Source organism: Myripristis murdjan, chromosome 4 (genome assembly GCF_902150065.1).
Source record: "Myripristis murdjan chromosome 4, fMyrMur1.1, whole genome shotgun sequence".
Lineage (NCBI taxonomy): Eukaryota > Metazoa > Chordata > Actinopteri > Holocentriformes > Holocentridae > Myripristis > Myripristis murdjan.
In genome coordinates, this window is record NC_043983.1 from 18,808,990 (window position 1) to 18,825,602 (window position 16,613).

The 16,613-nt window shown below is 40.0% G+C and overlaps 2 protein-coding genes across 2 annotated transcripts; one reads left to right on the forward strand and one right to left on the reverse strand.

Moving 5' to 3' along the window:
- On the forward strand, positions 1–7,820 carry ube3a (ubiquitin protein ligase E3A). Its single transcript, XM_030050173.1, has 11 exons — positions 1–254; positions 1,084–1,129; positions 1,484–1,788; positions 1,883–3,096; positions 3,199–3,343; positions 3,497–3,702; positions 4,194–4,358; positions 5,199–5,354; positions 5,441–5,514; positions 5,685–5,828; positions 6,228–7,820. Coding segments are annotated over exons 2-11 (2,532 nt in total). The 5' UTR covers positions 1–254; positions 1,084–1,127; the 3' UTR covers positions 6,349–7,820.
- Positions 7,821–8,100: 280 nt separating this feature from the next.
- On the reverse strand, positions 8,101–16,350 carry LOC115357360 (cyclic nucleotide-gated channel cone photoreceptor subunit alpha). The gene is given in 9 exon segments (XM_074933712.1): positions 8,101–10,023; positions 10,168–10,274; positions 10,357–10,458; positions 10,626–10,811; positions 11,403–11,453; positions 12,061–12,198; positions 12,773–12,892; positions 13,515–13,639; positions 16,166–16,350. Coding segments are annotated over 8 exon segments (2,202 nt in total). The 5' UTR covers positions 13,616–13,639; positions 16,166–16,350; the 3' UTR covers positions 8,101–8,626.
- Between the last annotated feature and the right edge of the window lie 263 nt (positions 16,351–16,613).

A 16,613-nucleotide genomic window follows, 5' to 3' on the forward strand; every position in this document is an offset into this window, starting at 1 on the left:
TGGGATACATCACAGTGTTGTTTACAAGATGGTACAGAATATTTTGTTTTGATTTGCGAACAAGAAACGTTAAGGCCGGCTGCTAATCATTACCCGTGAGCGTTATTCGCGTGCAGATTGAATTTATTTGTATCGAGGCGGCACACAGCGAGCGGATCGAGCAGATGGACGCGCAGCACAGCTCCGACTGTCAGGAGAAGTGATTTTGCACAGTCACAGACAGATTGACAGGACTGCCCCTGCTGAAAACACAGGTCGGTAGGAAGCCATGAAACACATAAACACCACTGAGGCTGAAATAGCGTTCTATGATATATATAAATACACATATAACCACTTTATTTCCCTCGCTGGCTCGCAACACTAAAGACAAAATAATAAAAAAAAAAAAAAAAAAAACCAATAAAATCCAGCCTGGAGCGTTGACAGGTCGCCAGAGTCAGCTGTCAACTTTTTGCACCATCATGTTGCTTTTGTGAATGAATCATTGTAGCCAGGTCGCCGCAAGCTAATAACATAATGTAATTACAGAGTGCTTGATACTGAGGGAGTGATGCCAGGATCGTTTGGTTGCCTTGTGGTGCTCAGAGGGGCATTTTCGGTGTAAAGGGTAGCCTACACTGTGTGGTGTATTGCCAATAGCACAAAATGAGCTGTGATTTGAACACGTTCAATTGGAGCAAGCTACTTGTGAGTCAGGAGCGTAATGACGTCGTGTATTTACAGTCTGAGTTTATTAACATTCATGCTCACAGTGAACTGAATAAAAGCAGAATTTACATTACACTTAATTAAAAATAGAAAGCTGGTGGCTACACATGCACCCTTACACTCACTCACAGTGTACACACACATAAATCCACCCATACAGCTACATATAATTCACATTCAGATATAAATATATTTTAAAACACCATAAAGTGCAACATATAACACAAGACCACTAAAAACACCAACACGGAACTCAGTGACCCATTTTTTGTTCTGATAAGTTCTGAATTGTCCAGTCTAACTGCTGTAGGTCAGTGTGCAGTCAATGAGATGTTACTTTAGAACATGATTTTAATGTATTTTCTTTTACAGGACTATAAAGTGGGCCTATAGCAGTGGTCTTTGAATCCAGCCGAATGTAAGTCATGACATTTGGACTTGCAAAACTAGAAAAAAAAAACTAATTAGCCACACTAATAAATATGCCACTAGTTAAACTGATATCCCTTTCCTCACTGTTGCACCCCAGGCAAATGTTGATTTTTAGGTACATATCTACCATTGAAGTTTTCCTTCAATGAAGTCTATGAGTTATGTCCTGTCTTTTCAAAACAAAATATGTTCTGCATGTTGAATATTAGTATTTCATGAGGTAGCAAATAGCATTTCATATACATCATTATTTCCACTACAAATACATGTTTAGACTTTGTTGTAATCATAGATGATGTTGAATAAACGTTCTAAATTCCTGTTTAAATGTCTTGCACAGGAAGAAAGCGGCTGCAAAGCATCTAATTGAGCGCTACTTTCGGCAGTTAACTGAGGGCTGTGGAAATGGCAACTGCACGAATGAGTTTTGTGCATCATGTTGTGATTTTCAACCTGTGGATAGCAATTCAGCGGCTGTCAAAGCGCTTGAGCTTTTTAAGATTAACGCAAAACTCTGTGATCCTCACGCTTCCAAGAGTGAATCTGGTGCTCTCCATCCAGACACCAGTGCCAACGGAATCCGCCCTAACTTCAGCAATATGATGAGCAGCAAGGACCTCTTGGGCACCAAGGAAGACTTTTCAGGTAAATCTAACTCTTTCAGTCATCGAAACTGAATTTAAACCTATTATACGCTGTTAGTGCATTCATTTTTTTCATTTTTGCTCTTTTTGTCCAGATGTTCATTACCTCACAGAGGACACTGTATATACGATCCTGACTGTCTGTGAGGAAGAAGGGGACTACTCAGTTCTCATCCGCATCATTGGCAAAGTCTTCTCCAATGCAGAGGCTCTGATTAAAAGCTTTAGGAAGGTTGCACCTCACACCACAGAAGAGCTCCACTCTTTTGAGCCAACAGATGTGGACAAGCATAAGGAGCGATCAGCCGCTGTATCAGAGAAGATGGGTGGTTCCTCTGCTGCTGCTGCTTTACCAGAGGACAGTCCCACTCAAACAGTTGGCCCCGATGAGGTTACTGTGGACATTGATGCTGTGAGGAGGGTGTATGACAGACTCCTGGCCAATGAACAGATAGAGGCAGCTCTTGTAAATGCTCTGGTTTACCTAACTCCGAATGTGGAACTTGACCTGGAATACCTTGATGTCTATGAGACAAACCCTGATTACTTAAACATCTTCATCATTGTGATGGAGAACAGCAACCTTCACAGCCCAGAGTACCTGGAGATGGCGATGCCGCTGTTCTGCAAGGCCATGAGCAAGCTGCCAGTATCTGCTCTCGCCAAGTTGTCAAAAGTCTGGGCGCGGTTCGGTCTTCCACATATTCGCCGTATGATGGAGACCTTCCAGCAGCTCATCACTTTCACAATAATCAGCAATGAATACGACAGCGAACATCTTGTAAATGATGACGAGACTGTGGTGGCCGCTACCAATTGTTTAAAAGTGGTCTTCTACGCAAGTATCCTGGCTGGGGACCTGGATGTAGACCATAATGAGGAGGAAGATGAAGAATCGGAGTCAGATGAGCTCACCCTGCAGGAACTGCTAGGTGAAGAGCGGCTATACAGGAAGGGTCCTCGGATCAACCCTCTGGAAAAAGAACTTGGTGTTAGAACCGTGGACTGCAGAAAGCCCCTTATCCCCTTTGAGGATTTTATCAACGAGTCGCTGAACGACGTGATTGAGATGGACAAGGATTTCACCTTCTTCAAGGTGGACGCCGAAACCAAGTTTTCTTTCCAGAGCTGCCCGTTCATCCTCAACGCCATCACCAAGAACCAGGGACTGTACTATGACAACAGGATCAGGATGTACAGCGAACGACGCATCACTGCACTCTACAGCATGGTGCAGGGCCAGCAACCCAACCCCTATCTGAAGCTGAAAGTGCGCAGAGATCACATCATTGACGATGCCCTCGTCAGAGTGAGTTACAGCACAGCGCAGTACGATTGCATGTGTATGGTAACACAAATTGGTGCAGTTATGCCTTATTTCTCAGTGAATTCCCATTCCTCTGCATTTCAGTTGGAGATGATTTCCATGGAGAACCCCTCTGACCTGAAGAAACAGCTGTTTGTTGAATTTGAGGGGGAGCAAGGTGTCGATGAAGGAGGCGTTTCAAAGGAGTTCTTTCAGTTGGTCTTGGAGGAAATCTTCAATCCCGACATTGGTAAGTGAAGAAATCGCAATTTTGCATTTTTTCCCCATTGCTGTCATTGTATACCTGTTTTATGTTTGCAGTTTATATTAATTTATTCAATCCATACTCATTCAAGTGTGTAATTTTGCTGTTGTGATTTTCTCTGTTTAATTTTCTGAACAGGAATGTTTACCTATGACGACGAGACAAAGCTTTTTTGGTTTAATTCGTCCTCGCTGGAGAATGAAGCCCAGTATACTCTTATTGGGATTGTCCTGGGCCTTGCCATTTACAATAATTGCATCCTGGATGTACATTTCCCAATGGTTGTCTATAGGAAACTCATGGGCAAGAAAGGAACCTACTTTGACCTGGCAGATTCTCATCCAGTACAGTAACTTTCTCAAAAGTTAATACATGATGAAAGTCAATACATTAGTCCTGCTTTTCTAAATATTTGTTTGGAGTAGCTGCTTTTCCTGGAGATTTGTCATGGTAGTGTCTTGTGCTACCAGTCAAAAAATCGGGAAAACTTTCTTACCCAAATTTTGTGGCTAAAGACGTTTTCACTGCATCAGACATCAAAGCTAAAAAAACAAACTAAACAGCTTTTCTGTATGTCAGGGTTAAAAAAGTTGTCATTGAAAATTCATGATGTTTACTGTAATGGTTACCCATTTTTGTTTTTCTGCAAATTTTACAAATCAATGCAAATCCTTTTGTACTATATTCATAAAACGTTTTTGTATCAGTCTCAGCATTGTCTCAGTTACAACGGCAGTTTCTAGAATTTGGTTAAAGCCAGTATTTGCATGTTAGGGTAAATCTATTATTGGCCCAAGTTAAAGCTTGTTCAGGGTGTAATATTCTTCCATTGCAGGTTCTCCTCCAGAGTCTCAAGGAGGTACTTGAGTACACAGGCAATGTTGAGGAAGACATGATGATCACCTTCCAGATATCACATACCGACCTATTTGGAAACCCAGTCTCATACGACTTGAAGGAAAAGGGAGACCAAATCCCTGTTACCAACGAGAACAGACAGGTGAATTAAAATCCGTTATGTGTGGAGTAGTGTGAAGTATGCTATGTTTAGGACAATTATATTCAACTTTGACAGAACTCACAGGTTTTTATCAGTCAGTCCAAATGACTAAATAGCACAAGGTTTGATGGTAGTGGCCAATTGTTTTAGGCTGGTGCAGTAATCAGAGGCTGGACATTGAGCCAGACCCAGAGTCCTACTAAACACTGTGCAGCTGTCATAGCTGACATATTTGAACAAATATCCTCATAATCGGTGGCTTAAATCTATGTCTTATTCCTTTTTTGTTTTATAAATTATACAAGCACAGCAACAGGAATTGATTTCCATGTTATTTAAATAATTTACACAGTATGCAATACCAAGGTTATTATGCACAGCTACTTAACCAGAGTCAATCAGAATTGCTTTATTCACCAAATGTACAATGTACACAGGAATTTGTCTTGGTGATACAGTGCAGTGGAAAAATTTAAGTTTAAAGGTAAAAATGAAAAGGTTTGATATTAAATGCAAGAATTATAAGCCAAGATTAAGAAGGCATGCTACATTATACTGTATATACTGTTTGGCATAGTTGCATGTACAAGTCAGGAGTAATAAGGTATATTGCATTATGCTATATTTGCACATATTGCACAGTGCTCGCAGGATGGTTGGGTCCTGTCATTGGTGTACAGAGAGAACAGGTATGCAGAGAAAACACAACACTGTGAAGCTCCAGTGTTGGTGGTGAGGGGGGCAGACAGGTGGCCGCCAAGCCACACCTGCTGCCTCATAACTGTTACTATATATTTAACTGTATATTTAAAGAGCTGTTTTTACATCTGTCATTCGCAGGAATTTGTGGACCTGTATGCAGACTACATACTGAACAAGAGTGTGGAGACACAGTTCAGGGCCTTCAAAAAAGGTTTCCTTATGGTCACAAATGAGTCCCCGCTGAAATATCTGTTTCGACCCGAGGAAGTTGAGCTTCTAATCTGCGGGAGCAGGGTGAGGGAATAAACCTTAAATTTGATTTTTGTTTCCTTTTGTTGCTAGTGTTAGTTTTATGAGGTATTTGTTTTCTGATTTCACAGAATCTTGACTTCAAAGCACTTGAAGATACAACTGAATATGATGGCGGTTACAGCAAAGACAGTCAAATTATCAAGTAAATCTCTTCTGTCTTCTCATTTATTTCTTCTTATATAGGACACCAGTTTATTATTATATTTTATTATTATTACATTTTATTTGAAAAGCCTTTTTTGCACTCTGGCTTGTTTTCAACAGTCTAATAATTCTTTGCTGTTTAAAGCCTGCCTTATTTTCTACATGCAGAGACTTCTGGGAAACACTTCACTCATTTGGAGAGGAGCAGAAGAGGCTATTCCTCCAGTTCACCACAGGCACAGACAGAGCACCAGTTGGCGGCCTGGGCAAATTAAAAATGATCATTGCCAAGAACGGCCCAGACACAGATAGGTATAGTACAGTGAGCACCATTCAGTATTTGGCTCGGAGCACAGTGTTCGAAGATATGGCTCCATACTCTTGATCCTTTGGCTATAAAAAGGGCACACTAATTACAAGCTTCAAATGCAGATGGCCAGCTTTGATTTCATTTCTGGGTATTTTTAGCTATATTAGATAATAAAGTCAGTTTTGTGAAATGGTTTCTCATTTTATCAGAGTTGATTTATATATATATATATATATATATATCAAGAAGGCCTGCAGTTCTGATTATCAATATTATGACAAAGAGTCCAAACGTCAAATATTGTGTTGTTGCTGAAATATTTGTGGAACATGCTGTTGATCAGTTTGTCTCAGATCAGATCTATCCTATACAGCACCATTATTTTTTATTCTTTCTTCCAGGCTACCGACGTCTCACACTTGCTTTAATGCACTGCTGCTTCCAGAGTACTCCTCCAAGGAGAAACTGAGGGAGAGACTTCTCAAAGCCATCACTTACGCCAAAGGATTTGGGATGCTGTGAAAGGCGCTGGTTTACAAAGAACATTTTCTGACAGTATTTTTCAACTTCAATTTTGCAAAAATTCCCGAGGGAAATGAATACGATGAAACAAATGCTGTGGTGATAATGTGCCTCAACTCGTCTTTCAGTCATACTCCACTAATGGCCTTTCACATGTAGAGCTCATTTTCCTGGAATGCAAGCGATTTAAGTTTCCCAAAGAGTTAATACAGCAAGTTTAAGGAGGAGCCAGTGATTCTGGAGAAATAGTGTTAATATTTGCAATTAGTTTTACCAGTTTTACCATCCCACTCACTTGAACTGCCACCTCTCCCTCCATCTGTGTTCTGTGTACGACCACAAATGCCCCCTGCTGCTGATTGGATGAAATAGTGTTGCGTGGTCCGGTCTGAGCCACTTTGTTTGTCTTCCTTTATAGATCCAGGCCTGTGTATGAACACCAGATTTTTTTTTCAGTGCACTCACACAGTGGACAGCCAGCGGTATTCACTGAATCTGTTGATTTCAGATATCGACCATCTTTCTCCAGAATTGCTGACTCCACCTGATGTGTCTTTTTTCCACGTGTGTTGTGTTCATGTGCATTACGAGGGTGTTAATTACATTTGATTTGTGAAACTGTGAAAGTGCACTTACACACAAAATTTAGTGAATGCTGTTGTTTTCTTTCTGTTGATGTAGTTTGAATTTTCTCATTTCTCCCAGTGATAGCACAGAAGTGTCCTGCTCACAGACACTTCCCAGAAGTCACTGGACCGGGCATAATGGTGCTCCCTGGCTCAAATGATTGTCATTATGGTAAAATGAGGTTTTTGAATGGATCCCTGCATATTACTGTTAAACTAAGCCCCTCCCTCATTGGTTTTATGTTTTAACTTTGTTTTCTTTCAGGGTGCAAACACACTCAACACTATGCTATGAACTAATCTCTTGAATATTCCTGTGTTGTGCCTCTTCTATAAGATTTAAAATGAATACTTAGTATTCTGTACATGAGTATACTGTAAATTACACCACTTAGTGTGGTTTTTAGTGGTGAGTTGGATTTCAGAATGTACTTACATTTAGCAATCCAGCTTCACGCCTCATGGAAAAGTTGTTCTTTGTTGTTTTGTTTGCAGTGAAGTGTTATTGCTGATTGCAGACAAATGTGCAATGCCTGCATAAGTAAGAGAATCGCTGTCCTTTTCTGTTAAATTTGGCCAAATGATATCTCAGGTAAAAACCAAAAAAAACAAAACAAAAACAAAACAAAAATAGCAAATGTGCAAGTAAGATTGTGAAGCTCTTATGTAAACCAACTATTATGCAAAGTGAATAAAGATGAATAACCAACTTTGTCTTGAATAGACATATATTCAGACTATAAAAGCAGCACTACACACATAACGCAGACAACTTCCAAGAACTGTATTACACTGATGTAAACTGACTGGATTTATGTTTTTTGTTACCCTGAAACCTGCATTTAATCACAAGCCACATCAATGTTAAAAAAATGAAGAGAAGTGAAGTGATTTAATTGGCTTGTTCCTATTCACTTTCCCTGCTTTCATTGAGAAACAAGTTATCAATAGCAAGACTGTAATCTTCACATAAGTACAACAAAGCATCTTAAACCTTTTGTTCTCTTCCCTGCAAAATTAAAAAATAAGCACATTCATAAATGTTTCATATATATATATATATATATATACAATTTATTTTTTGTTTTTGTTTTTAGTCAGGAATACTCATGTCAACATTGCAGGTTTACAAATGACACTGTATGTCGATTGATAAATCAGATGCAAGTTGAGCTGGCATTTGGGTTTGCTTTGAACAGATACACAACATTTCTAAGAATGAATTTAAAAATTTCATTGTTTTGTATGCATTATATTCATTCTTAGCCAATATATTGATTATTTTGTGTGGAAAAAAAGCCATTACTGAATGGGCAAAAAATGAAACACATTCTTCATAATACTAAGGCTAGGAAAGTATCTTAATAACAGAGTGTCCTTGGTACGCAATTTTTCTATTGCTTACACAAGTGTCCGAGCAAGATAGTTTCAAGACAAGAAGCCTGAAGTGCACATTGTAAATCATTGCACATACACAAAAATATATATTTGCTGCATACACTGTACACTTTTTGTACATGGTGAATTATAACAAACAGTGACTTATAAATAAATATAAATGTGGCCGATTAAAAAGTGTCACTCTACCGTTCTAAATGAAAAATCCCTTCATTTCCTGTTAAGTCCCCAAGTAAATTTCAGCCATTTTAAAATTACTGGGTCTTTTTGTCTTTGTCAGCTACTACCTCAGACAGGTCTTCTGGTCGCACAGATTTCACTTTTGCCTCCATCTCAGAGACTCTCTGTTTCATTTTGGCCTGGCTTGAAGTGAACTCTGCCATCAATTTGGCAAACTTGGTCTGCATGACGTCCAGGTTGTTCTGCACTTTGACGATCTTCTCCTCCAGGTCTTTGGGATCAGCGCCGGCATTAGCAACCGCTTCATCAATCAGGTTGTCTTTCATCAGAATGGCTTTTCCCTTCTCCTCCAGAGCCTTCTTGGCCTCTGGGTACTCAGTGAGCGCCTCCATCAAGTCGTCTTTCGACAGGGCAAAGAGATCAGAGTAGCCTACACTTCTGATGTTGGCTGTTCTCCTGTTGCCTGCCTTACTGCCCTTGATACCCAAGATACTGATTTCCCCAAAGTATGCACCATCACTAAGCACTACAAACTGGGTTACTCCATCATCAGCCACCACAGCCAGCTTCCCCTCCTTGATGATGTACATCTCCCTGCCAATATCACCCTTCTTGCAGATGTAATCTCCAGGACTGAACACTTGAGGCTGCAGCTTGAGCACCAATTCAATCAGCAGGCCGGCTTCACAATCCTGGAAAATGCGCACTTTTTTGAGCGTATCCAAATGGACATTGATGGCAATCTCAGCCTTGAGCTTGTCAGGCAGGTTCTTCAACACTTCCTTCTCATCGCAGGTTTTCTTCTCAGTCCATAGGTAGTCGAACCACTTGATCACCCTAGCTTCTAGATCTTTGGTGACCTTTCGAAACTGCATATACTGCTTTATGGAGTCGATCTTTGCCTGGAAGTCCGCGCGAGAGGCATTCATGTTAGAGATCATGGCACCGACGTTACCAACGATACTAGCGAAAATCAGCACACCAGTGAGGAAGTCAGCAATGACAAAGAGGAACTCGACATCCCTGACTGGTGGAGGGGTCTCTCCAATGGTAGTGAGGGTCAGAGTGGACCAGTACAGGGAGTAGATATACTTTCTGGCCAAACGTCCATGCTCTGGGTGACTGATGTTGGGATATACCCAGGTGTCAGATCCAAAACCAATAGTTTTAGAGATGGCAAAGAACATGCAAGCATTCCAGTGGATGATAACGAGGATATAAAGCACAAGGTTACTGATACGAAACATATTAGGGAAGCTGGTTCTGGTTTCGGTGCGCTCAAAGAATTCAAAAAGCCTCGGCATTTTACAAAGACGGTTGAATCTGAACTCTGGGTTGTTGTAGCCAAATTTAAAAAACAACAGATCTGTAGGTATCATTGAAATCATATCATATTTGAACTGCGATGTTGTTCTGTATCGGTCTCTCAGTTTCTTGGAATCTTTGACGAGCAGGCCTTGTTCCAAGTAACCTGTTGGACAAGAATAAGATCAGTGGCGTATTAAAATGTAGTGCCAAGACACCAATGACACAAAGCATTGTATACAGACTACATGATCACTGATGTTATGTCATATTAACTTGATACTGCAAAGAACAATTTCAAGAATCTGACCTGTTCTTGACCTGACAAATGTGTCCATGAAGTAGATAGCATCTGAGGTGTAGTCAAGGAATATCCAAAGGCGTGTATATGAGTCCTGGAGTTCATTAAAACAGGCTCTAGAAAAAGAGAAAGTACACATGTTAATGTTGTGGTCGTCCCACTGGGCCAAAAAAATGTAGCACTTGAAGTGGAAAATACCTTGTCACAATCATCATCAGGTTGTAAAACACCGGCCCTGCAATGATGGAAAGCCATCTGTAGTACTGGTCTGTCGCCGGATCCATAATCCAAATGTCTTTCCTAAAAACAGCTCATTATTAATTCATGTTGTCTCAAAGTTGTGGTCAGATATATGTTTTTACATAATTAGTGTGAAACAGAGCTCCATGTGTTTGTTTTCTGTTATCAAATTGCTTATTCATGTAACCCACACTAGCACCAAGTGATCCATATAATGGGGTACTTACGGGGGCTCCTCTTTCTTTTTATCATCTTTCTTATCATCCTTCTTGTCATCTTTCTTTTCATCTTTCTTCTCGTCCTTTTTCTCATCCTTCTTCTCTTCCTTCTTGTCCCCATCTTTCTTCTCATCTTTTTTCTCCTCATCCTTTTTCTCATCTTTTTTTATTTCCTCTTTTTTGTCCTCTTTTTTGCTAAGAATGACAAATTTAGTTTTGTATGCTGTTTAAATGGGCGGAGGTTTTCTAAGGGGAACTATTAGTGGGCTACGTGACTACCCAACACGGGAGACATGAAGTTGAACAGGGATCAGCTGGAGGTTTGGAAGTCCTTCCAAAACCTTGCTGGAAGGTTTGGTGCAGGTCATACTTTTGTCCAACAGAGGGCACTGTTACACTGTGGTGTTTAAATTCATCAAACAGTCTCTTGTTCTGCCATTTGCAAACATTTATCTGCTAAATATTAAAATTATATCCAAATAGTCCCCCAACATCACGACTGAAGGATCATGCAGTGAAATCAGCATCATGACTTGCAACAAAAAAATTCCCTACAAAGGCAAAAGGGCTGGGGATGTTTATACTACCGGATGCAGGAGAGGACATAATAGACAGGGAATCAGGGGCAGACTAGGCTATAAACAACTATATACCACACCAACCTACAGCTACAAAAGCACACATTTCCTGGGCTATAATGTGCACAAAGACATTAAAATTCTTTGTTTAATATTTGTAAACTTCTACTTTAGCTCTACTGTCACACATAGATCTGCACACACTTACTCATCTGTGTTGTTGCAGTTATTCATGTTGTAAGCAGCTAGTGGCCACTTACTGGAAAGGTTTTTGAAAGGGGAAGAACACATTTTTTGCACAATTAGTGCGCATACTACTAGAACTGTCTAACAAGATTTTCATCATGTCATTCTATAGCTATACAGTGCCCCGGTTGAAAAGGAGCCAGATGTTACCTGTTTTGATACTTTGATACTGGTGGGAGCTCTTTTTGTCATTTCCAAATTTCCAATAAAAGGTGCACAATGAAAAACTGCAGATGGCTGGAGGACCACTGAGACTTAACTGGTAATTGTGGGTAAAAGGGCCTTGTGATGAGAACCATGTTGTCTCAACCATCATGCACTCTTGTCAGTTGAGTCTACAGGGTCCTCACTTCTATCAACCCTTGGCAGTTTTGCAGAATGAACCTTTAAAAGAGTCTAGTTTGAACTGTGCAGTCCCATCCTTTGAAGATCGCACCTAACACAGTTATTTATTCGCAGAAGTAACTCGGTAAAATTTTATTTTGTTTTTATTTAACTTTTTCTTGAGTCGATTTTTACAGCTGTACGTCTGCTTCTACTAAAGTAAAGTATCAGCAAAGTGACAGTACTTCTACTTGAGTAGCAATTTGCAGCACTCGTTCCACCACCAAGTGTCAGACAGCACTCACTTTCTTTTACGCAGGACGTCATGTTGACCCAAAGAGAAGGCATTGCTCTCTCGACTGGAAACGTCTTTGAGCTCAGGGCCTCTAAAACGCTCCAGGAAAGAGTCAGGCCTCTCTGCCTCATGGTTCATTCTGTGAGACGCCCAGTTCCGCAGCATGAAGAGGAAGTAAGACAGCCTAGAGGATCAGTGGGAGGTAAAACACTGCACAGTGACACCTGTCTAGGCTCGCACCAGATATAGTAGCCTATACGTATATTTATATAGACTATTAGTGAAACAATTTCATTGAATGTTAGCGTATAATGTAGAGCTGGGCAATATACTGAGATTACATTGATATCATGATATGAGAGGAGAAAACATCTGGGATTTTGGATATCACTTATGCCATATTGTGCAATGGTATAAGTGTTGTCTTTTCCTGCTTTTAAAGGATGTAGTACAGTAAAGGGATACAATTTTCTGAACTTATTACACTGTTTTAGATGTTCTATTATTTGCCTCAACCTGCTTAGTTATTACATCCACATTACTACTTAGTATTTATTAAAATGTCTTGCATGTAAATATCTTTTGCAAGCACCAATAGTCATCCCTACAATATCATCACAATGACTATTTTTATGCTGTCCAAATTGCCCATCCCTACTCTAATACCTAAACATCCACTAAAAAAACCTTAAACTATCAGTACAATAGCATACCTGGCCATCGCCCCAGCACCTGCAAAAGAGTCTCTGTGGGACCCTGGAGGTCTGCTGGTGGCTAAAGACACAGCTCCTTCCCTCTGCATGTCAGACATGTCTTCACAAAGAGAGTGCGTCCTGTAAGGCAAGAGGTAGAGAAAACCAAGTGACAGCAATGACAACACTGGAACTTTTCACATAATAATTTGGTGAACGCTATTATTCAAAACAAGTTACAGTATCATGATTGCACATGTTTTTTTTTTTGTTTTGTTTTTTGAGTAAGGATCACACCAGTGTGCATTTGGCCCCTAACTCTGGCAACATCAGTGCTATACTGTAGCCTGTGAGCTATGCTCCAAAAACAACTCATTTTTTCAGATCTAAGATTTGTATTTCAAATACATATGATACACTGAGTAAATAAGACAGCTTTGGAGTTGCTGGAAGGTGTATTTTTTCACTTTGACAGAGCTAGGCTAATGACTACCATAGACTTAAAGTCTTTATGCTAAGCTCACACAAAATGCTACCCATTGGAACCGAACCACTGGATGTACAGAGGTGAGAATACTATCTAGCATCTTGTCCTAGACCAGGTAAGTTGGAAAAAAAAGTATTTTCCCCATAATGTTTGAATATTCCTTTAAAATCCTGATGCTGTGAATAACATATTGAATCCAAAGACAGATATAAAAGTAGCACATATGAGATACTGGAACATTATTATGTCTGCTTGAGTTTTTTAGTTGTATCAGACCTGCTATCCCCATTTTCAATGACAGTGAGGTCGTTGTCAGGTGTGCAGGCGGACAGCCGCTGTCTGGTTGAGTAGGAATGCTCAGTGCAGATTTTTGCCATGTTCTCCTGTTGAGCTCTGCCAGCCTGGTGCACACAGGTACAGACAAACACTGTTGGTAGGAACATTGTTGGTAAGGCTGGCCACAAGTAACGACCGTGAGATGACATGACTTTTACCAAGCTAAAAGGTGCCCATCACACCGTGACGGAGCCTAACATTCACCAAATTGTTAATCTGATGTGTTACATGACATGAAAAGCAAAGGTGGACTTGGATGTTGACTGCAAGTGGAGGGTGACGTCTTATCATGCTGCATCATTCTCACTGAGCTCCCTCAAAGCACTGTCGAGTGGTTTAAGCATGACATATTCTTGGTCCACAGAGACAATGGGATGCCCTGAAACATGCTGCTGGTGTGTTTACTGAAAACCAATTTTCACCGACTGTCTGAGCGTAGAGCCTAAAAATACACCCTGATCGTGTCTTTAACACTAAACAGGATCAGCGCCCTGTCACTGTGAAAGATCACCTGGGTTTTAAAATAACTAAGCTATGGCTTATAGGTAGCCAATGTAACTTTCTGTGTTCAGTCATGTATTCAGCATGTTAAATCCATTAGGCCCACTTAGAGGAGAGCTGCTGGGTGGGCACAGCCTGTAGTGCTCTTCAGCTCTAAGGCGTGTACAGTTTCATAAAACAGCCAGGTCATCTATATATAGTTATATCAACTTGTCAGAACTTGTATTAAAGAAAATGCCATATCATCATCGTATTATTCTGATTCACTTATTCCACTGCAAAAATGAGGACTGCATATTTTAAAGGCTTCTAGATGACAGAATGAAATATTTTTTAAAAAATTTAAGGTGATTTTTTTCACCTCAGATAACTCTCTTCCCATTTGTTCTTTCATTTGTTTGTTACTAGTAAATAATGAGTCATTGATCTGTGGGGCAGACCTGTGGTTGTCACACGTGTACACTTGTAGATTAGTGCTAATACCAAGGAGTTAAGCAACCCCCACTAAATTAAATCACACCGTCAGAGAGAGGTTTGAAACTCCAGGCTGAGTGCTTGCAGGGTGACTGAAGGTAAACCCAAGGGGTGGTGATACACTACATGTGAGTTACATCATCACTCAAATGCCCAGCTGGTTTGGTGAGCCTGACAAACTGTATGGTGAATCTGTTGGTTTGGAAAATCAACATTTCTTTTTTTTTTTTTTTTTTAATCTGCATTAAAAAGATGGACTTGTTGTACCCTGACTCTCATCTGTACTTCCTGAATTTAAACAATAGAAAACAACCAGTTTACAACCAGCATTCAGACCCAGAGCACAACCTGCTAATGGTATAAATTGTTGTGATTTCTAAACTGAGACAATCTGGTACATTTTCAAATCAATTGTACTCATACAAATGTGTTACATCTTCAACCAACACTTGCTGCTAGCCCAACAAAAACATAAAATTCCTCTCATGATCACATTTCAGTGTCTTGCAAATGCACAACAACCTGTTTCAACACAGTTTGGATTTCAGTGATAAGATACAAGTTAAAATAATGCACATTACACACACTTCAGAAAGAAAAAAAACATATGCACATTTATTGATACTGAATCAATATAATTCTGAATCTCTTACAGGTGTAATAATGTACCAACTTATTGATGTAACAAAACCTTGTCCTAATCATGTGACCTTAACCCTATATATATGAATCTGATGGTAATAAGTTCAAACAAACTTGGACAATCTTTCATTTTCATTTGGACTGCTGATAAGGACTTTTTTTCCTCTTCACTTTTTCTTTTACTGTGCTGGGGCGTCCCAGCGCCTGGACAGACTAAGTGGCATATAAGCTCCTAACAAGGTTTTGAATTCAAAGCAAGCTCATAGCTGTCATCATGGCATCCCCTCTCACTTTCTGTCTTGTCTCTCCACTCTGTATCACTTCCCTCGGTGAGATGTGCATGCCTTACAGAAGCTTTGTGCCAACACTACCTGTTTTTTAATACATTTTTGTAATGATGTATCCCTCAAGTCTCATGAGGAAGACCAATAATTGGCCAACTGGTTCACATTGTGGTGGAAATGCATATTTCATAATGTGTCTCCACCTTCCAATATGGTATCTCAAAAGACTCAGTAAGAGGGTACACTCTGTGTTGTGTGTAAACTCCAACAATGTAAAATCAGCCTGATATGGTCCCAAGTGTAAAACATTACAGTCCTTACAGTTTCTGCTGGAATTCATTTAAGTATCTCTTGCAACCACAACCCATCACTATGACACGCCCAATCAACCCCAGAATCACAAAGCTGAAACAGAGATAAACCGATAAATAAACTGGAAAAATTGGAGAGGGAAAAAACATGGTGATCCTAAATTCCTATAGCAATATAGTAGGCATAGTGACATACCATAAATTACAGGATTATCGACAACCACACAAATCCCTATCGGAATATAGCCTAATAGTGTTTTGTTTTGTTTTGTTTTGTTTTCCTCAACGAGGTGCAATTAACTGTTGGGTGTTTATGAAATGCAAATTATTGCAAAGTTCCTGAGCACAGAACAAATGTAGTCAGCTAATAATAGCTCACCTGGCTGAAGCCTTCTCACAGTGATCTGTGCGAGCCGACCGAACAAGTCATTCCTTTCAGATTTCTTCTGTGTAGGTCCATTTTCGTGATAGAAAAATGTCTCTTCATTCACGTGAAATATTTATGATTCCTTTTCCCGGGAAATAAAATCACCAAAATTGTTGTCAAGTGTCCATCATTAGTGACAGTGTGTGTCCAGGATCAAGTGTGTGGGGATTGAGCGCCGTGGCCAGCGGAGGTCCCAGCTCAGGCAGGGGGAGGAGCCCTTCAGTCTCTATTTGGCACCGCTGTCCCTCTGCACTATTGTTGCCTGTTTCTAAAGAAAAACAGCTATATCTGTCATGCCATTCATTTCCGATGGGAACTATAGGAAGATTAGTCATATCATGGGAGAATTTAAAAAATAATAAATAAAAATGTACTATTAGTGAAGTCGTTATTGAGTAGT